Genomic DNA, 25852 nt, shown 5'->3' on the forward strand with positions numbered 1-25852 from the left:
ATGCAGTCGGCTATTGAACCAGGATGCTGTGCAAATGTGATGATGAATTGATTGTTGCGCCAGGATGGTGTGAGAAGGTGATGACACATGGACTGTTGGTGTCTGCATATAGTATAACGCTTGCAGATTGATTGCAGATGTAACAGGAATGGAGGCCTAAAATGACCTATCAGGCTGAGGCTGGAACCTAAGAACCTAACGTGGAATACAGAACTTTACTTCTATCTCAGTCTCTAAAATAAAGACTATCCTTCAAGTGCAACAAAGAAGGTTGAGTGAGTGAAGCAAAAGTTAATTATGAGACATATTATTCATCAACTACTAACTAGTATGCTTATTCCTTATTGTTTCTCAATATTGCTGTTCTCTTTAGTGGAACACTTGCAGTTTTCAGGCAGTAATCATAGATCTTGAAAAATACCAGAAGTTCAATGGCTCTGAAGCTGCCTTGTCCCTCTCATTTTCCATCTTACTGCATTTATGCATTAGGAGACACTTTGCATGCTTTTAAATTGCAAACAGAAGTAAAATCTGATACTTCATATGACTTATTGAGTAGCTGAGGACAAACGTGAAGCTCCACAATGTCGTAACCGGCCTCGATGACAGCGCACCTCACAAACTCCTCATCGAGGGACAAATGGGGACATTTGACAGTCCCAGCCATGAAGTATGTGCATCCGAAAGCGACACTCATTATCATATGCCCTCCAGGTTTCAAAAGTGTGGAAACATTCTTCAGGGCTTCACAGAAGGTCTTCTTGTCTATCAGTAAGAGTTCTAAGCAGTGCATGAGGAGTAGACAGTCAGCCTGGAGCAGGGTCATGGGTGATAATGGGGTACTGCACATGACGTCACACTTGAGAACTTGCTTGGCTTTTCTGCAGACCATGTTTAGCTTCTCATCACTAAAAAATTAAAACATATGTAAAGAACAGCATGTTTAGGTGTGAGAGTTAATAGAACAGCTTGTTGCTATTCTTTACAAGTAACAATGACTGCTGACACCTACTTTACATCCCATACATCTGTGGAACAATCTGTGGTCTACAAACTACAGGACAATAATGGTCAGTAGCTCCTAATCCAACACACTGATTTCAGGTTTGTTATTCTGAATCTTTTCCACCTGGGATGAATAAGAGAAGGACATCCTGTTCTTTCATTCTCGCTTGAGTTTAATGTAGAATTCACAATAAAGCTTACAGGGATGTTTCTATAGATTTAAAATAGTTAGACGGGGTGGTTAGAGCTTTATCACAAGGACGGCAAAACTGTGGAACACATTACCATCAGCACTTAAGAAAAAATCAAACATGTTGGACCTTAGGGTGAGTATTAAAACCTGGTTATTCTACCAGTAAATTATATTTCATTCATTCATTTCAGAACAAGGCGAGTGAGTCGCAGAGGTCTTGCGAGGGTGTGATGTCATTGTTGCAGGCGCTGGGGTTGGAGAGCTCTTCAACAATGCTGAAGAGTTCCTTGCTGTTGTGGGTGTTGTTCCAGTCGTTCTTTGAATGTTCATAGAAAGTGACCTTCCCTTGAGCAGAACTTTAAATAGAATGACCTGAACAATCCATTCCTGAATTGAAAAAAATAATATAAACTCAAAAACTAATAAGAAAAAAGGATCACAGTTTATTATGTATACATAAAATAAAATACAGTGGGTACTAAACAAAACTATACTAGGACCTAAATAAAAACATTTCATAACAAATCATAAGATTCAATATGACCCGCATAATTGGTACACAAAGACAGAAACAGTAGAACATAAACATTGTACTATACTGATCGTATATTCAGACTCCTGATTTCTAACATCGATGTTATGTACTCTAAAAATCAATGTGTCAACAACAATGACAGAGTCTTGATTTATACAGGAAAAGAAAGCGTTGACGGGTTTCGGTGGATTTCCAAGATAATGACCACCTTTATCAAGACTTTGCACAATGTCTGTCGTGACCAGCGGGGTTGTTAAAATTACCCTAGAATAGATCTACAATAGAATAGAAAGAGTCTCTAAATCTCTTACACATACCACATTTGTTAACAACCATTTGCATTTAATTAAAACATTCTATATGTGACCTTTCTTACATAAAGATAAAATAACACAAAAGTGACACATTCCTCAGGTGTATTTAAATAAAAACAATTCTTAATAATTATGATTCAGGGAGGAACCCAATAGGGACTTAATTAGCCTATATACATAGTGTCTACACTAGCTTGGAACAGCATTAAAATAAGGTCTACTAGGTTATACAAATCTGTCTAAGACCAATCAGGCTAACACTAGTTTCAGGAATACATGCTAAAGTATTAGAATCAAACCTCTGTTGATAAGGAAAAAATGTTCATAGACGTATTGTTTTAGTTCATTCGTCTAATGCTGAGGAAAAATATCTTACCTTTGTGAAAACAGTTATGGGGTTTGAAAAAGCACCCAAATACGTCCCTCTATCTGTGGGAATACCTCGAAATTTCCGAAATCAGAGTATCTGACCTAAGATGGAGGACATAAGGGAATAACAGAACATGATATACAACCTATATCGCTATCCAACTATATCTGTTGTTATGCAAAATCATGAATGAATAACTTGATGTGGTCGAGGATGTTGCGTATAGATAGTTGATTTAAAATAACATCGCCATACACAGACCGATTTAAAGCGTCTCGTGTTATTTACCATAAGCCAGGGAATGACCTGTAGATAAATATAGGATGAGGGAAGTCAGTCTAAAACTATTTCTGTGGCCGTGCAAATGCACCGTGTATCTTTTCTGACACTATTCAAAAAGTAGACAGGCATACCTGTATCGACAGCTGTTCGGAGGTGATTTTGCTGACAAGTCGAGCCGTAAGTTAAGCTCCTATTTTGACAGTTCAGGGCCCAGCCCTATTGCTTCCCTGTCACTCGTTGCAAAGATCAACGGCTATAAAAATAAAAGCGATATGTCTTGAAAAAACAACATATTTACAAAGTCCATGCAAGCTAGCTCGAATCTAATGTTAAAATAGTTTACGCTCTCCTAATTCGGTTTACCTTTTTCATAGATATTAGGGCCCGGCTTCTAAGTCTTGGCGCCTGCTAGCGTTTTAGAGCGGATGCTCTGCTGATTTGAAAGCTAAAATATATGACGATCAGAATTCCCCGTTTTTAAAAGACACATGTTTTTAAATTGAACAATAATTTTAGAAACCTCTTTTAAAACCTCAGCACTTTGCACTTTGCTCCTGCAGCGGATAGCAGTAGGGATTGATTACTATTCCCTGCAGCATTTCATCTGTATTGTCAACTGCACTTTGTTAAAGGTTACAGCGCATTAAGCAGTAGTCTGTGCTCGATACTCAAGCCTGCCCGCCCCGGTCCGACTCGGTAGCCAATACCGTAGTGCGGAGGGCGGGGCAGGCAAGAGCCAGACACACACAGGAAGTCGAGCAGTCAGCGTTCTAGCTGCTCACTTCTGAGGGCTATTTAGGCGGCGAGGAGGCATCAACCATTACGGTAAGGGACGACGGTGGCAGCATCTCCTGACCCCGCTTGGCGCCTGCTAGCGTTTTAGAGCGGATGCTCTGCTGATTTGAAAGCTAAAATATATGACGATCAGAATTCCCCGTTTTTAAAAGACACATGTTTTTAAATTGAACAATAATTTTAGAAACCTCTTTTAAAACCTCAGCACTTTGCACTTTGCTCCTGCAGCGGATAGCAGTAGGGATTGATTACTATTCCCTGCAGCATTTCATCTGTATTGTCAACTGCACTTTGTTAAAGGTTACAGCGCATTAAGCAGTAGTCTGTGCTCGATACTCAAGCCTGCCCGCCCCGGTCCGACTCGGTAGCCAATACCGTAGTGCGGAGGGCGGGGCAGGCAAGAGCCAGACACACACAGGAAGTCGAGCAGTCAGCGTTCTAGCTGCTCACTTCTGAGGGCTATTTAGGCGGCGAGGAGGCATCAACCATTGCGGTAAGGGACGACGGTGGCAGCATCTCCTGACCCCGCTTGGCGCCTGCTAGCGTTTTAGAGCGGATGCTCTGCTGATTTGAAAGCTAAAATATATGACGATCAGAATTCCCCGTTTTTAAAAGACACATGTTTTTAAATTGAACAATAATTTTAGAAACCTCTTTTAAAACCTCAGCACTTTGCACTTTGCTCCTGCAGCGGATAGCAGTAGGGATTGATTACTATTCCCTGCAGCATTTCATCTGTATTGTCAACTGCACTTTGTTAAAGGTTACAGCGCATTAAGCAGTAGTCTGTGCTCGATACTCAAGCCTGCCCGCCCCGGTCCGACTCGGTAGCCAATACCGTAGTGCGGAGGGCGGGGCAGGCAAGAGCCAGACACACACAGGAAGTCGAGCAGTCAGCGTTCTAGCTGCTCACTTCTGAGGGCTATTTAGCCCCTCGTCGGAACTGGCGCGCAGCGACTGCGCGCAGCGGGGCGCCAATGACGGCGCCGAAGACAAGCCAAAGACCTGCCCGTCTGCGCCCGTCCGCGCCAGAACGGTGCCAGGTGCCAGAAGCTATGCCCGATAAAAATAACCGCATTCAAACTATCAGGTACTCTGCCCAAGATCTGCTCGCTTTGCAACCTGCTCACCCCCCAGCTTGTATAACCGCGAACTGGCCCCCCCCTGAAGGCCCATTCTCCTGCAGGAAATGTCGCTTTCAAGCCACTACCCTCCCCCGCCAAGACCCCAAGACATCTGAGGCAAGGAAACATGCTAGCAGTCTACAATGCACTCTGCTAAACGTACGCTCAATGCCCAAACACCAGCTTCAGATTTGGGACCTACTACATACCAATCAACCAGATCTGTGTTTTCTCACAGAAACCTGGTTGAAGCCTCATACCACACCTGCAATTGCAATAGCAATACCCCCAGGTTATAAGTTTTTTCACATGGATAGACCTATTAAAATAGGTGGCGGACTAGCTATTATCTATAAAGAACATCTGAAAATAACCATTCTTGAGGAAAAATGTAGCTCTACCCTGGAAATCGTTACCTTTCGAATAAATCTATCTACCACAATAGCCATGAAAGGTGCACTAATATACCGTCCACCTGGATCATGTACCGGATTCTCCCTTTCTCTCATGGAATTAATAGTCCCATACCTCAGAGCAAAAGAAAATTTTGTTCTTCTAGGTGATTTTAATATCCATGCAGACAATCTGGAACTTACAGAAACCAAAGCTCTGCTTGCAGACATGACCACAATAGGGCTCCAACTTCACAACTCCGACCCCACCCATGAAGGAGGACACCTTCTAGATCTACTTTTTTCAAACAGTCCCACTTTGCCTTGCAAAACAACTTCTCACCTGAACTGGACTGACCATTATTTGCTAGAATTTAATCTCCCCATTTCTTTTAAAAAGACAACAAACAAAAATTCTCCTCCAATTTTGCGACGCCAATGGCATAAAATAACCATAGAAGGACTACAGGACACCTGGAAAATACCTCCAATCCTTGACACAGATAATGTAGATGACATGCTTACTAAATTTAATGCCTCTCTACTGGAAGCAATAGATAAATTAGCACCACTAAAACTCCATAAACAATACCCCACCCATAAAAAGGAGAAATGGTACACAGAGGTACTCAGAGCTGAAAAGCAAGGGTGCAGAAGACTGGAAAAGAAATGGAGAAAATCTCACCTAGTAGAGGATAAAAAAGCCTATTCAGAAGCCCAATCGAAATACTACAAAAACATTAGGAAAGCTCGAAAAAATTGACTGGCACAGCAACTGTCAGAGGCAGGAAATTCCTCGAAGGAACTGTATAAAATACTGGAATCCTTCGTGAAACCCACAGCTTGTATTAGCGCAGATGATTTCTCACTACCACTGTGTAACGAGATCTCCCTGTTCTTCGAGAGCAAAATCAACACGATTTACGACAAAATCTTGAAAACAACCAGCACCAACTGTGGAAACTATGACCCCACAACCCCGCAACCAAAAAAATCACCATCTCTACTTTCCTTTCCCCCAGTGTCCAATGCAGATCTCTCTCCCCTAATTAACCACATAAAATCTGGTTCGCCTAATGATCTCTTACCAGCAAAAATGATGGCCCCTCTAAACTCAATCCTAGGTCCACCCACACTAGCCATCATAAATCAATCCCTGAGCAAAGGACAGGTACCTACAGAATGGAAACAAGCTGTAGTCAATCCAATTCGGAAAAACGCCACAATACCCTGGTCGGACCTCTCAAACCTCAGACCCATCTCCCTCCTACCCTACCTCAGCAAACTTACAGAAAAGCATGTCAATACACACCTGTCAAAATATATCGAAGCAGCGGAAGCCTTGGACCCATCCCAATCTGGTTTCAGGCCTAATCACAGCACTGAATCAGCCCTCCTCTCCGTGACCGACAACATCAGGATGTCACTGGACAGGGGGGAATCCGTGATTCTAGTGCTGTTAGATTTATCCGCTGCTTTCGACACGGTATCACATGAACTCCTCCTAGAAAGACTGAGTGATGTGGGGATAGGAGGCATGGCTCTTGCATGGCTAACAAGTTTTTTATCCGATCGCACCCAAGGAGTCAGACTTGGATCTCACTCCTCTCCATCTAGAGTGCTTACTAAGGGTGTGCCACAGGGCTCATGCCTTAGCCCCACGCTCTTCAACATTTATGTGGCCCCCTTAGCAAACATGACAAGATCCTTTGGATTCACTCCGGTGTCATACGCTGATGACACCCAACTTCTGTTTCCCTTCACAACTCTCACACCGGCAATTCTTTCCTCATTTGCCAGTGGGATGAGAATGATAGCACACTGGATGGCAAAAACTTTCTCCAGTGCAACGTGACCAAAACAGAGGTCATGCTGTTTGGAGGAGCGACTCTCCTCTGGTCACCAGACTGGTGGCCTTTGGAATTAGGCCCTGTCCCCAACCCCAAGCCCTTAGCAAAAAACCTTGGTGTTAAGCTGGACCAAGCACTCCTGCTCAAGGAACACACCACTCAGGTTGCAGGTGCCTGCATTCACGTGGTGGGGCTCCTTAGACGTGTCTTTCCTTTTCTGCCAGACAACCATAGAAAGACCCTCATCCAAACTTTAATCATAGGCAGAATGGATTACTGCAATGGGCTCTATCTATCAGCGAATGAAGAACAAATAGACAAACTTCAGGTTGTCCAAAACACGGCAGCAAGATTAGCCCTCAACGCCCCCCCCCCAGAACGCCCTCCCGCCCCCTACTGCACCAACTCCACTGGCTTCCTGTGAAGCAACGCATCAATTTTAAAATCTGTAACATCATACACAGATGCCTGTATGGTACCAGCCCCAGATACTTACGAGAGAAATTTATACCATACTGCCCAGGACGAGCACTCCGCTCTAGCAACCATCTGCTGTTACAAGTTCCAAAAATAAGAAAAGCTAGACAGGGAGGCCGAGCCCTGTCTTACAAAGGACCCATACTTTGGAACTCCCTGCCCATCGAACTGAAACAAATTAGCAATTTAGTGTTGTTCAGAAAAAAACTGAAAACTTACCTTTTCACCAGGCCATAATATCCCCCCCCTCAGCCTTCACCCTCAGAGTAAGCTGCCCTAAAACTGCTGGCAACAGCGCAGAGATATCCCTTCGGGAATTGACTCAGGCGCTTTACAAGCAAATAAATAAATAAATAAATAAATAAGTTGCTGTGGCGTGTACCGATGATGAGTCTAAGACGCATGGTTTAAATATCCGTGTCTAAGATTCGGATTGGTCCAGAAAAGAACCTATCGGAGTTGGTTTTACCAAAGCTGATTATTAGCATACAGGGACTCGTCTGTCTCTCCTCTAATTGGTCTGCCGACTAGCGAGGGTAAAATTTCACTTGCTTTCTTAACAGTGTTCCCTATCTCGTCTGCAATGCTGCGCTCCTCTCCAGCCACGTCGGAACGGAGTAAAACGTGGCGATGCAGCGCAACACACCACACCATAAACCCTTTTTAAAGGGCAATGGTGGTAGTATATGGAAGGGTACAACATTTGACTAACTAGTCAATCTGTCAACCAAACAGAGTAAGATTAATTCTATGAAAAAATAAATCAAGATTCGATAATCGTTATAGATTGAAAGACACACACTGTATGATATATTAGGAGAAACTGCAGTTTCCCCGTACGATTTTCACACGGCCTACAATACAAAATCTCTTGATTGGTTTTTAAACCTTTCTATAAAATATAAAAGAGAAAGGTCTCTTATCTCTAGGATTGTAAAGAATGGGCCCAGTGTCTAAAGGGAAAAGGATGATACTGGGGTAACCAGAACCCAACTAAATGGATACACAATAGGTAGTCACAACTGGGGGGAGAGATTGTTCTATATAGAGGTACCCGGTTATACTTAGAGAAAGATGCTGCTGTAAGTTGGTTTGTTATAGGTGACTACCCTAAGTACAGCATACACTAAACACACTTGGCCCAATCTTCTCTGGTATTCGAACCTTTAAGTATGGTATTAAGATGGCAAAAATACCATTGCTCTCGGGTTTTCCTCATTTTATCAATATCTCCTCCCCGCCTAGTTGTTCAAATTTTTTCCAAAATGAACCATCTCAAATCTTCACAAGAGTGGTTCAATTCTCTAAAGTGATCAGTTAATGGCGCATTGCACGTATTTGTGCGAATTGCCAATTTGAATGTTGTGCGGATCAGCTGGTGGTGATTGCGGGTGGCGTTCTTGAGGGCGGTCATGTGTTCTGCTGTCTGATCATGGTGCCAAGCTCTCTCGAGGGTGCGGCAGGTTTTCTTGGAGTTTTTGAGTTCGTTGGGGAACCACAGGGATGCCGGGGTTTCCGGGGGTGGGGCCGCAGGGAGCAGCGGCGGGATAGCGAAGCGATCAGCAAGGCTGGCAGCGGGCACCATGGAAAGCAAAGCAAGCACCAGGGAAAGAACCACTGATGTAATTAGAAGCACTGGATTGAACTAGGAACATCTAAACTTATGCGATAGGTACATATGTGAAGTGAGACCCTAATAACTGCAGAACATGTTGCTAAAACTGAGGGATCAGTGGCCAAGGCATGGGGTACAAAGTGAGCTCTATCCATGCTTGTTTGGACACCATCCAGCATTCTCGCAGAGATTGTGGCAACTATTTTGTAATCTACACCAGTGTTCCCTGTAACGTGCGCGGGCCCGCGCGCGCGCACCTTGCTTACCCCCGAGCGCGCAGAGTCCCGAGGGAAGCGCGCACACACCCTGTGAGTGCTTTCGCGCCGCCGCTTTTAAAACGCGAGCGGCGCGAAAACGGTAATTCCCGCTGTGGCTGCGAGCTGTTTGTGGCCCTTTGCGAAAACATTTGTTAATTGCAGCCCCGTCATGCGCTGCAATTAACAAACATTTTCACAATGGCTCACAATCAGCCCCCAACCGCGCTCCCTTAAGAGAAGACATTTTGCAAGTCCAAAAGCACAGACTTGCTAAATGTCTTCTCTTAAGGGAGCACGGTTGGGGGCTGATTGTGAACCATTGTGAAAATGTTTGTTAATTGCAGCGCTTGACGGGGCTGCAATTAACAAATGTTTTCACAAAGGGCCACATGGTTTGTGATGCGAGTGGGGAGGGTTGAGGATGAGATCAGGAGACAGACATGGGCAGATAGCAAGAGGGAAACATACAAGCGATTTCGCAAGGACTGACTGTGCAGCATTTATAAAGCATTCTCATAGCTGCCAAGGTTTCAGATTGCTTTTGTGTGACATTTTCATAATTTCAGTGTAAATATGAGTGACATTAGACGACTATGAGTGACACTTTCTTTCGAGCAAAATCAAGCAATGAAGACACAGGAACAATGGATCCACATGCACTCACATAGCAGCTGCATTAAGAAGAGTAAATTGAAAGGGAACTGAGGTCATTTCAGTCACTGGGGTTTCGAAAAAGAATGCAAGGCCTAGGTGTATCCAGTCATATAATCATAAAAACGTACTTTTTAAATAGCACTTTGTTGTAATGTGCTTATTGCCATTTCAGTCTCTCCTTTCTGGTTCTCTCTCTGCCTGCTCTGCCTGCGATGATGTCACGTGGAATGTTGGGGTTGCTTTGTATGTGGGGAAATTCAGTTGGTGTGATGGGCTGAGCAGAGTGAACCTTGCTCCTGGTGGGGCTTTACCAGAGACTACCTGATTTACTAAGGATCTTCTTGTAACTGTATACCTGCTGATTACTACGTGAATAAATCTACTTATACCTTCTACAAGAGATGTCTGCACTATTACTTCGTTTTAACACTGGGGACGTTTGAAAAAGAACCTACTTTAGCTACCTTGATGGGACTGGACTTTTAAAACTGAAGTAAGTGAAGCTGTTTAAGTAGATGAAGAAGCGTTTTTACAAAAAGGATTTAAAGTTTTGGAATTTAATGACTTCAAATAAGCTGAATGGAGGAAACTAGGCACCCAATAGGCCCCACCAGTGACCCTACCAACGGTCGCCCTTTGGATTAGATTGCGTCAGATTCTATTAGCCTGCCTACAGCCTCAGAAGAAGGTTTCAGCATATAGCTGTTTTAGCTTAATGGAAGTTTAAGAGTAGCCTCTTGTTTTAATGTTTTGGCTGCTGGTCTGGATTTTACTTTCATCAAACCCTGAAGGAAGCCCAGCTGTTTTCTGTTTTTGTCTGCATCGAGTTTAACCTTAAATTTAAAAAAACTGATCAACTGTTGAATTGGAGGCACGTTATAGTTGTGTCAGTCTGTTTATCTCATGAAGTAAACCAACAGTTTTAGTGTGTCAGCAGCTGGATGAAAGTATATTTTTGTTCAACTTGGATTTTAAAGTCTATCTATAACCTGGATGTTCAGTGAACTGGCAGTGTGTGAATCTGCTAAAAAAAAATCGAGCCTCGGAGATAGTAGTACTTGTTTCCAGCCACTGGGTGGTGCTGATGTCATGTCTACTTTAATTTTGGGAGAAACTGACTGCATTCGAGCAGTTGAGTCAAGATTTTAACAACATTAGCACCGTAACGGAAGGAGGGAAGTAATGAATCAGTTTGAGTTGTCAGATCGTGAGCCTAAGAAGTATAATGAACGACACCCAGCGCATCTGTTTTAAAACTGATAATAAAATAAGTGTCAGCACCTCAGATACATTAACTGTCTTTGACCATTTTTAAAATCACAGACAACGTGCTGGATCTTACATCGTCATTATTGTAAACTAATTGTTTGCAACTACGCAATCTCGACTGTGTGAGAAATGTATAACTGTTTTGACTTTTGAAATTACCTTAGCAGCTGCACTAGTGCTGTACTCGCACTGTGATTCCTGTTCTGACTGATGACGCACTGGAATCCTACAGAGGGATTCGGTGATTAGTCAGCGTCATAACGTCATCAGTTGCAATGCTGCGTGTTGGTGCTTTTGAAGTTTGCCTGCACGTAATGACAATGTCGTTACTATCTATGACCCCAGACACTGGCACAGCTCGGGCAGCTCACTCCCTGTTATTTATTTTCGAGCATGTAACACGGAGCTGTGCAGAGGTGGGGTGAGGATTTTCAAGTGTATAATGCTTCGTGTTACACTACAAGAAAAGATACAGAAGAACAATATACCAATGGAGGGGGCATTTACCAGCAAACATGTCACTAGATTGTTTAGACTTTTGTTGATTTACATTTTTATCAGCAGACTACGAACGCAGATTGAAGACTTCGGATGAGGGATCGCTCATCGGACCTCGAGACTGTTAATCACTTTATTTATGCTGGTCTTTGTAATGTTATTTTTGCTTTTGGGTGATTGTTGTTTTGCATGGATGTTTCTTTGTCATCTGTTTGGGATGCCAGAGCAGTCTGTCTTTGGTGTGTCATGGATTGAAGAACACCCTGCTGTTATTTTGGGTCTAATGTTATTCTAAGTTTTTGATTTCCTTGGTGTTATGTACACATGCTTTATAGACTGTGTGTGATGTGAGTATTGCACTTGTGGGGTTAAGGATACCCTAAGTTATGTGGGGTTAAAGGATACCCTGAGTTTTTGGTTTTTTTGACTTGCTTTATTATAGGTGTCCATGCTACACACGTGGGGTTAAAGGATACCCTAGGTTTTGATTTGTGTGTGCATGTTGTGTGTGATGGCTACACACATGGGGTTAAGGGATACCCTAGGTGTGATGGCTACACATGTGGGGTTAAGGGATACCCTAGGTTTTGATTTGTGTGCGCATGCTGTGTGTGATGGCTACACACACATGGGGTTAAGGGATACCCTCGGTTTTTGGTTGTCTGGTGTTATGTTTATATGCTACTCAGTCTGTGTGTTACGGGTACACTCGTGGAGAGTTACCTTAAGTGTAGTTTAACTCCCCTCATCACACTTGTTACCCTTTGTTTTGGGATTTGTGCAGTTAGGGTTGTTGATCCCTGTCTTGCCCCAGTTTATGCTAGTTTTGTATTGTGCTTGATTTGTTTTACTGCAGTTTTTGTGTATGGCACATTAGGTATTGTGTGCGGTTTTGGATTTATTGGTTTTTAGGATGTTTTGTCTTGTTTTGTATTTCTTTTATTTATGATCATTTTCAGGGAGAAGGAGGTATTATATTGTGTTGATACTGTGTCTTCTTCTTTCTGTCGGAAGTGCGTTTTCCATCTATGCATTTATTTTTTGTGCTTTTGATCATTATCTAAGGGGAGGGTTGAGTTGGTTGAATTTATTAATACTTTCTCATCTTCTCCTTTTATTTTGAATGTTTAGGGGATGTTTTTTGTTTTATATATTATACATTCTCTTTGTCTTCCATTCCTTTGTTTGTTTAATTATTAAGAAGGGGGATGTGTTGTAATGTGCTTATTGCCATTTCAGTCTCTCCTTTCTGGTTCTCTCTCTGCCTGCTCTGCCACCGATGATGTCACGTGGAATGTTGGCGTTGCTTTGTATGTGGGGAAATTCAGTTGGTGTGATGGGCTGAGCAGAGTGGACCTTGCTCCTGGTGGGGCTTTACCAGAGACTACCTGATTTACTAAGGATCTTCTTGTAACTGTATACCTGCTGATTACTACGTGAATAAATCTACTTATACCTTCTACAAGAGATGTCTGCGCTATTACTTCGTTTTAACACACTTCCTTCAGCATTTCTATAAAGAATGGATTTTGGTGTAACAACTTAACAACGCTCACTATACAGGCCTCTTGAAGAAGGACACTTTCATTTGCCTCTTTCGGATTGCAGGTAGTGGTGTTTAAATTACTCCAGTGTTTACAAGCAAAACGTAACTCGTGTAGCTGCTGTACAAACACGCCTCTCAAATAGTCAAGCTCTGACTAATATGTAGAATACCCGAACCCCTCTATGTTTGCTGCAATACTAGACTCATACCTGTTACTCAGCTGTGAAACGTTGGCACCGTCGGCGAGTACAAGCCCAGGGTGCAGAGGAGTACGCTACCAACAGTGCTATGGCCCAACCCTTGCCTGCTCTATTGCTTGATGCTGGTCGCCTACTTCTTGTTTCTGATGTTTCGGGGGCCAGGCCTGGGCTTTCTCGCTGCTGGAGCAGCCTTGCGAGGATGACGTGTGAAGGGCCACTCACAAAGCATTGCTCACCGATCATCTCTGCGTGGTCGATACCAAGCTGGAGTCGTGTCTGGTGCAGATGCTGTAGGCCTGCACCATGGGAGTGTCCGTGCTGCATAACGTTTTGGGTGGTGTGCAGAGGCCTCTGCAATTTGAATTTACGGCACCATGGTCAAATATGCATTGGCCTAAGCGATGTGGATTGAAAGCTTTTCCTGTTTCTGGAGTTCGTGTTGCACAGAATGTAAGATTTTATAATCACGGTGAGTTTAAATATTTACAAAGTATGTAAAATGCTACAGTGTTCAGAAACACTGATGGCTTGACTGAAAACAGATGTCAGCAAACATGGGCGGGACTGTGTTCACATTTAGAGCACAGTCACACACACACTCGGGTAGCTGCAGCACTGCACCACTCCAGTCTTACTTCACATCACTTGTTGCAGATCAGGCCGCAAGCCACCACCGCAATTACTGTTTGAGCCTCACCTGGTCACAGTCAGTGAGTCCTCGAGTCAGCAAAGCCTGTCGTGTGCAATCCAGTGACCGTCCGTCAGTCAAGTGTCCCTCTCGGCGACGGCAATTGAAATCGCCAGGGCCCGGGTAAATTTACTGCAACTGCACCGACTGAGGCAGCTGAGCCACACGGCCGAGGCAGCCTGCACGCTCACTCAGATTCCCCCGCCGACTAACTTTCTGTCAGTTCCTGGCGGCAGACGTGATGCAGGAGTACCGCACATCCGGATTTTATTAATCCCGGCCCCCTGGTGACACCGGTGATCATGATTGGCTGCACGTATCGGGACTAGGGCAGGCAGCCCGCACCGGCACAGAAGTGCTACTCCGATACATTGTAGCGCCGGCTCTCAGAGAGCTGCGCACTGCTGTTAACTGTTTGCTGGGACACAGGCGGCCGGCACCTCGAGCAGCAGAGAGAGCCACACCCTGATGGGCACAGTGGATCACTGAAATAATATCTACTACCAAAATATCGAGTTCCCAAAATATCGATGACAAAATATCAAGGGACATAATATCGACTTTCTATCTTCACTAAGGTAAGTACAAAAATATCGACTTTAAAATATCGAGTGTTAAAAATATAGACTGTCAAAATATCGATTTTTTTATGCCTTTAAAATAAGTTAAAACTATTATACTATTACATATATTTAATATAAACATTGTTAAAATTATTAAATACATGTAACATTATTACATAATTAATGTAAATTTAAAAATTAATAATAATAATACATATATATATATTAATACATGTTATTAATAAAACATATAGAATATATTTACCGTGGCATAGCAAAAGGTTTAAATTTAATGTAACCACTCCAGTGGGTGCTACATTACAGAGATCGTTAGATAGTGTAGGGGTAAAAATTACTATTCCCACTCCAGTGGGTGCTACAGTAGAGAAAGCGTACGCCTGTACCCCAAAAACTCAAAACTGACCCTGAACCCTAAAAATATCCCTGTAACCCAAAAACCCAAAACTGACCCTGAACCCTAAAAATACCCCTTTACCAAAAAACCCAAAACTGACCCTGAACCCTAAAAATACCCCTTTACCCAAAAACTGAAAACTGACCCTGAACCCTAAAAATACCCCTTTACCCAAAAACTGAAAACTGACCCTGAACCCTAAAAATACCCCTTTACCCAAGAACTGAAAACTGACCCTGAACCCTAAAAATACCCCTTTACCCAAAAACTGAAAACTGACCCTGAACCCTAAAAATACCCCTTTACCCAAGAACTGAAAACTGACCCTGAACCCTAAAAATACCCCTTTACCCAAAAACTGAAAACTGACCCTGAACCCTAAAAATACCCCTTTACCTAAAAACTGAAAACTGACCCTGAACCCTAAAAATACCCCTTTACCCAAAAACTGAAAACTGACCCTGAACCCTAAAAATACCCCTTTACCCAAGAACTGAAAACTGACCCTGAACCCTAAAAATACCCCTTTACCCAAAAACTGAAAACTGACCCTGAACCCTATAAACACACAACCCGCTACAGAAAATACATTTTAAAAAATTAATTATTTATCAATTATTTATTTTAAATTAATTACCCATTATATTTTAATTATTTACCAATTATTATTTAATTAACAATTAGATTAAATTTACATAATTAATTAATTATAATTAAATTACTTCCCACCCTATTCCCCTATAAACACACAACCCGCTACAGAAAGTAAATCACTAAAAATTAATTATTTATCAAATAATCATCTTTAATTAATTAACTATTATATTTTAATTATTTACCAAATATTATTTAATTAACAATTAGATTAAATTTTTCAATATTTTTAGGCGGGGGAGGCAAGATGGCTGCCGACAGTCCGTAGGGGGTAGCAGCACCCAAGCCACTCTCCTGCACTCACTGCTTGTCTAGCGTCTAATGCATGCTGGTATGGCTCAGAGCTGATTTACAGTTGTATTCTTTCTGCTACATTGGACGATGAGATGCTGGAGGGCCTCCATAATCTGGAGTTTACATTTGCTTGGTCAACTGTGGCAGTGGAGGTAGAGGTATTGGCATTGCATAGCAGGAAGCTAGACTTGAGAGTGCCAAGCAGCGCCTGGCAGACGGCACTGTCTAAAGTCAAGAAGAGGATTACTTCGTGCCAGGAGACCTGGGAGGCTTTCAAGCGTGTCATGGCCCCTAAAGTACTGAGGATTATTAAGAGCACCCAGAGGCAAGAAGAAGTGGAGACATCTAGTGAGCCCGATACTCCTGCAGCAAATCTGAGAACTAAGGCACAACAAAGGGCACAGACTCGCAGAGGAGCGGCAAAAAAGCGTGAAGAGGAGCGATTGCTGGCAAGCCAGAAGAGGAGAGAAGAGCGACGTAAGGAATTACCTGTACTGGACCTGGCTACAGAGTCTCTGAGGGAGGCGATCTTGCGTCAGCCCCTGATTTTTTAATCATTTCAGGCGCGTGGACTATCACCTTCTTCTTCATCGGCGGTGAGAGGTTCGCTGAGAGCTGAAATGGAGCCAGCTCCGGAGTCTATTGCAACGGTGTGCGCTGAGCCGGGATCCGAAACAGGCTTGCCGCAGAGGGTCGCGGGGGTGTACCCGCTGTAGCGGATTGCGCTGAGTCAGGCTCGCAGACGGAGTTGCTGGCGAAAACCGAAAAGGCAGAGTTGGCAACGGAGCCTGCAGGGCGCTCGGCGGTAGCGGTGGTGGAAGCCGCAAGAGTCAGAGATAACGAGCCATGTGATATGACTGGAGCGGCGGGTGCAGAGGCGGGAGCGACGCCGGCTGAGCATTCACCTTCACTTCTATCGGAGGTTACAGAATGTATGCCTCATGATTCTTTAGTAGGCGGGGTGTCCAATGGAGGCAGAGCCAAAGGCATGGAGGTGGAGGAGAAGTGTCAAAGAGAAGGAGGAGGAGCTGGAGAAGCTGGCCTATTGAGAGATTCTGGGGAAAAGGTGGAACATAGCGCCTGTACCGGGCTGGTGCCAGAAATGTGTAACGTGGATGCCAGCGCACTGGAAAATAGAGGCAGCGGAGATAATGCGGAAAACACAGACTCACAAGAAGCAATAGGTACGACCAAAAGCAGGCATGAGATAGTTGTACTGCCCCAAGTGATGGATGTGTATACGAATGTGGGTCTGGGAACGAAGCAGAGTGATCCACAGGGGGAAATGCAAACTTTAAATACAGGGCATGCCGAACGCCGGAGCATGCAACAAGATCCCACAGAGGAGGGGGAAATATATGTTCGAACAGTAGTATTGGCGGATGGCTCATGTAAAAGTGCAAAGGAGCCTGTAAATGAGCCTGAAGCTGCGAAATGTGGTGATGAACGTGCATCTGTTGAGACTGTCATCAGCATAGAAGAAGGGCTGAATATAGGCAACATAGTTAAACCACAAACTACAATACCAACTGCTGCAGCAACTGGAGTTAAAAAAGTACCAGTATCAAACCAAGGAGCAATCCCTAAAGATAAGGGTAAGGGCAAGGGTAAGGGGGAAACTAAACCTTTCAAAAAATCTTCTACTAAAAGGTTACTATATAGCGATGACAGTGACTACAATGAATTGGTGGAGGAGGAGGAGGAGGAAGAGGAGGAAGAGGAGGAAGAGGAGACGGAATCATCGATCACTTCTTCTGTAGAGTCAGAGAACTTTTCATTGAGTGAATCCCAAGAGTCTGAGACTTGTTCCCTACGTTTAGAGAAGGCGCAGAGGAGAGCGGTGAAAGAAAGTAATCTGAAACCCAAAATTAAAAGCAAAACTCATAAGATTAGGGGAAGATCCCGTGTAAGAAACAGCAAGATAGGAACTCTGTCACAAAAGGGCATATCTAAAATGCCGGATTGGGATAAGTCAGATACAGACCCGCACAAGGATAGATTTGATCTTTTACTCTCCACAATGCAACAGATACAAGGGGAAGCCCGGCTGGAAAGCCAAAGAGCCAAGCGGGCCAATAAGAAAATCCAGAGATCTCTCCACAAAGTACAAGAAATGTGTGCTGAAGCTACAGGTAGATTGACGGAGGTAGAAGAGGACTGGCAAAATGGAGGATGAGATGGTAAAGATGCAAGAATTCAGGCAGATGCAGGAGAAAACAGAGTCTGACATACTTTGGAAGTTGGAAGACTTCGAAAATCGACAGAGGAGAAACAATATAAGATTGCTTGGAGTGGAGGAAGGCAAGGAAGGAGGAGATATAAGAGCCTTTGTCGTAGATTTGCTGAAAGGCGCGTTTCCAGAGATGGACGCTTGGGACTGGGACAAAGAGGTGCAACGTGCGCACCGCTTTCCCCTTGTACAGAAAAAGGGTAGTGCGGGTGTAAGAGCAAGGGCAATTCTTGTCTATGTGGGAAACTATCTATTAAGAGAGGAAGTGATAATGAAGGCTAAACCCACGAAGAAACGAACTTATAAAGACATAACCTTTTTTGCCCGCCCAGACTTTTGCCACACAACAGTGGAAAGAAGATGGCGTATGCGGCAACTCATAGTACCATTTCAGAATATAGGCTGTGAAGCTTACTTGCTGTTCCCTTCCCGCCTCAAAGTAGGCTTTAATGGCCAGTTCAGAATATTCTTTTCTGAAATCGTTGCGCAAGAGTATTTGACTTTTCTTCGAGAAGAGAGAACACATAGGGATCGAAATATACAATCTTATCGTATAGAGAGCTTAAAACAAGTAGCTTCTATCACAAAGAAATAACTGAGCCTTATTTCCTTCGAATAACATGATTTAATTTTTCAAAATGACGTACTAAGGGGGAGTGGCTGGGGGAAACTCCCCTGGGGGGTGCGGCTGTCACACATAGGTCAGGATTGACCTATTTGCCAGTAAGGGAAAGGGGGGGAGGGAGGGGAGAGAGAAGGGGGAGCGGGGTGGGACTCAGGGGGGAACAGGGCACGGCAGGACACACAATAGAGAGATGGAGCTCAAAAAGGGCATTTTCAAGTCAGGGGGAACAGGTGGGGTGGCGAATATTTAAAGGAGGCAATATAAGAAAAAACGTTAATGGAGTATTGATAATATGCTGGATAACAAAATGGATAGTATACAGAAGAGAGTGTAGGAGGGAAAAGATATCTGACAATGTGCACGATGGGCGTTAGGGTTGTTACATGGAATGTATGTGGGCTAAACAATCCCCAAAAAAGAGCAAAAATAGCGCTAGCCTTGAAACAAATGAATCTGGATTTTGTATTTATACAGGAAACTCATATTATGATAACACAAGCACACTTCCTGACTCAGCTAGGATTTCATCTTCTAGTGCACTCAAGCCAAGGGGTTAAAAAAAGAGGGGTAGCTATTTTAGCTAGGAATAATAATATCTTAACCAGGAAGAAAGCACAGGACAAATGGGGAAGATGGGCCATGGTTGAGTGCTTTATTGATGGAGAGTGGATAACGTTTGCAACTGTTTATGGCTCAACAGAGTATGACCCTGATATCTTTCAATTTTTAGATGTTGAGCTAGCAACATGGGCACCAAAAATTATATTGGGAGGTGATTTTAATATTAATGGAGCAGATGGATTAGGTCTGGGGTCCTTTGGAAAATATAAAGGCAGGAAAAAGAAAGTAAACCAGGCACTACATAGTCTGGTTTTAAACAATACTCTCTCAGATGTGTGGGGGAAAAAGAGAATGGATAATAAAGGCTTCACATATTACTCTGCTCCGCATCGAACATGTGCAAGATTAGATTATTTCTTCATTTCAAGTACCACTATTTCAAATTCAAAGATTGAAAGGCTGCCACGGATCCTTAGTGATCACAACCCTTTAGTTCTCACTATGGCAACAAAAACAAATACTAGACAATACACAAATTGGACCTTCGAAAGAGAGCTATTGAAAGACGAACAATATATAGAACATATGAATAAATGGATTATTGATTTTTTTACTTTCAATAGGGACACAGCAGAAATGGGAGTGGTCTGGGACACCTTTAATGCTGGAGTACGAGGGGAAACAAAGAGCTACAATTCTTATAAAAGGAAACAAATTCAGCTGAGGAATTCAGAACTAGCTCAGAAGGTTCTTAAGGCAGAGGAGAACTTAGAAAATAGTGTTTTTTCGGGGAGGGATTTGGAAAAGGCTTGGATAGAACTAGTGAAAGTAAAAGGTGAGGCAGAGGGCGAAATTGCTAGCAAAGCAGCAAAAATTTATAATACTAAAAGAGAGAAGTGCTATGAGTTAAGTGAGTCAGTAGGCAGAATATTGGCTACTCGGACAAGGCAACAAGAAGCTGTGGGTATAGTTAGAGAAATTAGGGATACATCGGGCACGGTTCATTCAGAGTCGAACGAAATAAGGGACGTTTTTAGGACATTTTATGAGAAGTTGTACGACGATGAGCTAGAGAGTCGTGATTCTCAAACAGATAATGAGGAAATGAAGGAGTATCTCCAAGAGATCCCTATAGACATAATTGAGGAAGAGGAAGCAGATGGATTAGAGGGAGTTTTTCAGACAGAAGAAATCAAGGAGGCAATATGGAATCTGCCCTCTGGCAAAGCAGCAGGTCCTGATCAAATTCCTATAGAGTTTTTTGGGACTTTTTGATAGAAGAAATAATGAAGGTTATGCAAATGGCACAGTTGTGCAAATCAGCACCTAAGTCATGGTGGAGCGCTGAGGTGGTAGTAATATTAAAGAAAGGGAAAAACCTGGAAGATCCAGGATCGTACAGGCCTATAACTTTACTTAATGCATTGGCTTCAAGGCTTGCAAGAGTCATTGATAAAATAGTCAGTAGCTGCCAACACGGTTTTATACCAGGGAGAGGAACTACCCATCATATACGAAAGGTAATAACGTTATTCGTTGTAACGTCAGTCACAGGAGACCCGATTGCAGTGATGTTACTTGATGCAGAAAAAGCATTTGATCGGGTCTCCTGGGGCTACCTTTGGTATGCTTTAGCAAGAACAGGTATTAAACAAGGTTTTATTAAAGCCCTACAAACTCTTTATCTAAAACCGCTAGCAACTTTACGAGTGAATGGTGGAAATACGGGCCAATTCCAAATAAAAAGAGGGACTAGACAAGGGTGCCCTTGCTCACCCTTATTGTTTGCCATATATATGGACCCATTAATACGCAGAATAGAGACATCTGAGATGATAGCACCTTTAACAACACTCATCGGGCAGTGTAAAATCTTAGCTTACGCAGATGACATTGCTGTAATCTCCCCAAATCCCTCTGAATCCATAAAACACCTTGAACTTGAGGCGATAAAATTTGGAAAGATATCGGGGTATAAATTAAATACATCTAAAACGCAGATAATAAAAAATTCATTTACCCCGTGTATAGACAATTGAGTGGTGCAGGAAGGCACGTACTTAGGGGTTATCATAATGCCAGACCTGGATATCCTAGTAGAAAAGAATATCAATCCTTTGATTAAGAAAGTAGAGAAAGACTTGGATAGGTGGGACAAGTTGCATATGTCAATAGTGGGGCGGACGAATATAGTAAAAATGTTGATACTCCCAAAATGTTTATATTTATTTAGAGCAATACCTTTATTATTTGATGTTAAAATATTAATAAATAGATTCATCTGGGCAAAGGGGAAAATGAGAAGAGCCCTTAGATTCATGATACTGCCGAGAGAAAGGGGAGGCTGGGTAGTTCCAGACTTAAAATCTTATTACTGGGCGGCGGCTTTACAAAATATGATTGGTATGCTGGGGGGGGAAGAATCAGAAGAATGGAGCAAATTTGGATCACTAGCAATCTATGGATTAACCTTGGGAATGGAAGTGAAGGATGTTTTGTTGAAATTTACAGAGGCCAGCTATTATAAGAGACGCTCATAGCAGCATATGAAATCTGGAAAAGCTTCGCTAAAAAAATAGGTTTGGGGAAATATAATTCATACACTAGACTCTCACATAATCTAAATCTCCCACAAGATATCTTCTTGGGACCTATATTTGCAGAGTGGGAAATCAGGGGAATTAGAACTATAGGGGATGTAAAGGGGGACCAGGGGATTCTTCAATTCTCAGATTTACAAGCTAGATTTAGCCTAGAAACCAGGCAATTCTTTAAATACTTACAAGTCAGGAGTTTTCTTCTGAACAAAAAAGGAGGCGAATTGGGATTAAGGCGTAATTCAATTATGGAGATAATCCAAGGTGGGCAAGATTGCACAATTAAAAGGCTATATGCTGAACTGATAAAATCAAAACGGGATGACTACCAAAAATGGAGCGAAAAATGGAAGGATAATCTTAATATTAGTTCCGAAAGTTTTGGTATCTCCCTAGAAAAGGGTTACTCTTTGTTATCCTCAGCACCATTGCAGGCGCAACATTATAAAACGATATATCATTTATACTTTACACCAGCTAAAATAGCACAATGGGGAGGTACAGTGGGTATTAAGTGCTATAGGTGTGGAAGCTTGGATGCCGATATACAACACGTATTTGCTACATGTCCTCATCTAGACTTACTAAAAAAAGACATCGAACGCTTCATAAACAATATTTTAGGAACTGAAATTGTGTTAACTCCCGGAACTATATTATTAGGAGTCAATGTTGAGGACGCACGACCATTTTGTGGGAGGGAATTTTTATTTGTTGCAATATCTGTTATGAGATTATGTATAGCCTCTGCATGGATTGACCCTATACCACCTACCTTCCATAAATGGCTGGCTAAGCTATTAACAACATACAATGTGGAGAAAGAGATTTATGCAAGGAAGGGAAAAAGGGGAAGGAAGCTGGGCAAGATAATATGGGATCCTATAACGCGGTGGAAAGATGATTCAAGAGTTTAAAATTGAGGTTTGTCTGAAATTTGTTTAAATGAGGTTCATATATGAGATATAAATGGGTATGTTTGTTATAATCGGATACATTTATTTGACTGTAAGGAAAGATTAGGAAAGGATAATTCTGTTTGATTACACTCAGGTTATACAATCTGGAATAACATTTTGGATCAAATTGTAAATGTATGTAAATGTATAGGCATTTATATAGCGCACTACTTACCTGGAGGGTCCCAAGGCGCTTCGACCGCTGCAAAACCCTTCCTGGCTTCCCTGAGAGATGGTCCCTTAATGGGTATCTCCAGGGTGAGACCAGGCATCCCCGGCGGGGCCGTTAGTGAAGATGAGGCAAGCTTATGCCCAGAGTTGCCGAGTGTGATCGCTGATCAGAGTGGGCACCGAGGCGAGAGAATTATCGAGTCCGCTGACCCTGGTCCAGAAACCTGCCGCGCCGGGAATCGAACCCTGGTCCCGGGCCGTCCTCTGCTCTCAGGTCTGCCGCCTCTAACCAGTGAGCCACACTACTTCTACCTTACTCCTTTGCTTTAACTGGATGTTGCTTTCTCTATCTCGCCTGTTGATGATGTTTCATTGGTTGTTTTTACTTAATGTCATGCACTTATTTTTCTTTCTTTCATTAATATTGTCGTGCCCTGTATATATAATTGCAAAACATCTTAATACAAATATTAAAAAAAAAAAAAACAATTAGATTAAATTTACGTAATTAATTAATTATACTTAAATTACTTCCCACCCTATTCCCCTATAAACACACAACCCGCTACAGAAAATAAATTACTAAAAATTAATTATTTATCAATTAATAATTTTTAATTAATTAACTATTATATTTTAATTATTTACCAATTATTATTTAATTAACAATTAGATTAAATTTACATAATTAATTAATTATAATTAAATTACTTCCCACCCTATTCCCCTATAAACCCACAACCCACTACAGATTTATATTACTCACATATTATTAAATATTAATAACTTACCTTATTTTCGATATTTTTGTTGTCTATATTTTTTCTAGTCTATATTATGTCTAGTCTATATTTTTGATTCGATATTTTGGCTATTCTAGTCGATATTAGTCGATATTTTTGTTGTCTATATTTTGTCTAGTCTATATTTTGTCCAGTCCATATTTTTTACTCGATATTTTGTCCAATCGATATTTTGGACTCGATATTATGTCTGTTTACCGGGCACAGTGACAGGCACCGTTGGCAAAATGCGTGACATTTCATTTCAGTGCAGTGATGCGGATCACAGCACCGAAATGCGTGGGCGTCACACGTGTTGCGTGACGCTTGGCAGGACTGCATTCTGCATGCTGCACTGTTCTTGTCTGGCCTGCTGTAACTCAGGATAATCGTCCTGAACATATCCGCCTTGGACTTTCCTAGCCCGGGTCGAGGCCATCTCAGTCCTTGGCTTCCAAGGCACTTAAGTTTCTCGTACTCGCTGAATATGTTTGGACTGTGGTTCTTAGAATATTGTTAGGGTTACCTGCAAACCTAGGCATTGTGCAAAGAAGATCAGAGAATCTGCAATAATTACAGACTTGCGTGGCTACCACTACAGAGTCACACAATATGACGCACAATAACTATGCCTCAAGCAAGGGTGAAAATAGGCACTTCCCAGCATTACTGGGCGAGGCCAGTCTGTGCTGAAGTTGTATTTCAAAGGTGTGACCAGGAAATACTGTAACTCTCCTAAAAGTTCCTAGGTCAAACTGTACCTATCTCAGAACTGTCACCAGCCCAGCCTCCTTAAGCCTGCCATCGCCTTATCTTTTCCCCATTGACAGCATGCCACTCTTACAAACTTCCCTAGACACAGTCGTGCAAAATGAAAGCAAACTGGTTTCAACAGCTTGCGACTGAATGGTAGAACCTTCAAAAGCAAGTACAAAGAAAACGAACACGCTACTTAATTAGTAATAAAAACAAATTACATAGTAATAATGGTACTGCGTGAGCGCAGGTAAAGATAGAGACTGAACTCTCTGACAGACAAGAGCAGGTGTCCTACTGGCTGTGAATATGGCTATGAACCAAAGGAAGTATAGTGGAATCAGCACATGCCTTCAAGGTTCCTTAAGTTCCAACCAGAAGATGGATGATCTCAAATATTGGACTTGCTGTTCCTCTACCTGAAAGTAAGAGAAGCACTGACAGCACACACCACTAGTGACAACACAATCAAAGAATCCTCAACCCTGGAGGGTAGGCTACTAAGGGAACCATTGGCTAAGAAAGCCCTCTCCCTAATACATTGAAAAATAATGTCTAATTCGCTGGAGGGAATGTCCACACTAAGGACTGCTTGGGAAAAAGATGTGGACACACTTGAGGATGGGGAGTGGGAGGAGGTGCTCCAGGCCAAGAGGGTGATAGCGATAAGGCCAGAGTTACATCTGGCGCAGCTGCAATTGCTGCACAGGGCATACGACAACAGGGTTTTCATCTATAACATGGGTAGGGCAGGCTTCAGTGTGTGCAGCAGGGGATGCGTCACACAGAGTTCCTACACACCATGTGGGCTTATGAGAGAATCCAGCCCTACGCCGTTCCAGTTGGACAGGGCTTCTACAGAGCAACAGGGACAAAAGTAGAGAATACCGTCAATATGCTGATACTCCGTATGTGAGGTGAAGTTAGGGGGGTGAGAGTGCCAAGCACGGACATTCAAGCCTGGGCGAAGGACTGGGCAAAGGACATGGACTGGTGCATGATGGCAGAGAAACCGGTAAATACAGAAAGGGGATGCTCAAAAAAATGGAAGGTTTGGAACCCATGGAGGAGGAACAGGGGCATGGATAAGTCTTCTTGACCAGGGCTAGAAGGGAACATGCAGATGGGCCTACTGGATGAGGGTGTGTCTAAAAAAGTGTCGGACTGCTTCGCTCAGTCAG

General features: G+C 42.7%; 1 protein-coding gene across 1 annotated transcript in view; it reads right to left on the bottom strand.

Moving 5' to 3' along the window:
• Positions 1–478: 478 nt before the first annotated feature.
• LOC147718292 (nicotinamide N-methyltransferase-like) overlaps positions 479–25852 on the bottom strand; it is a 43416-nt gene continuing 18042 nt past the window's right edge. Inside the window, exon 3 of the mRNA XM_086967183.1 lies at positions 479–908. Coding sequence (XP_086823309.1) covers positions 479–908 — 430 coding nt within the window. The remainder of the gene's footprint in view (positions 909–25852) is intronic.

The sequence above is a fragment of the Lissotriton vulgaris genome, chromosome 4_1, assembly GCF_964263255.1.
Source record: "Lissotriton vulgaris chromosome 4_1, aLisVul1.2, whole genome shotgun sequence".
NCBI lineage: Eukaryota > Metazoa > Chordata > Amphibia > Caudata > Salamandridae > Lissotriton > Lissotriton vulgaris.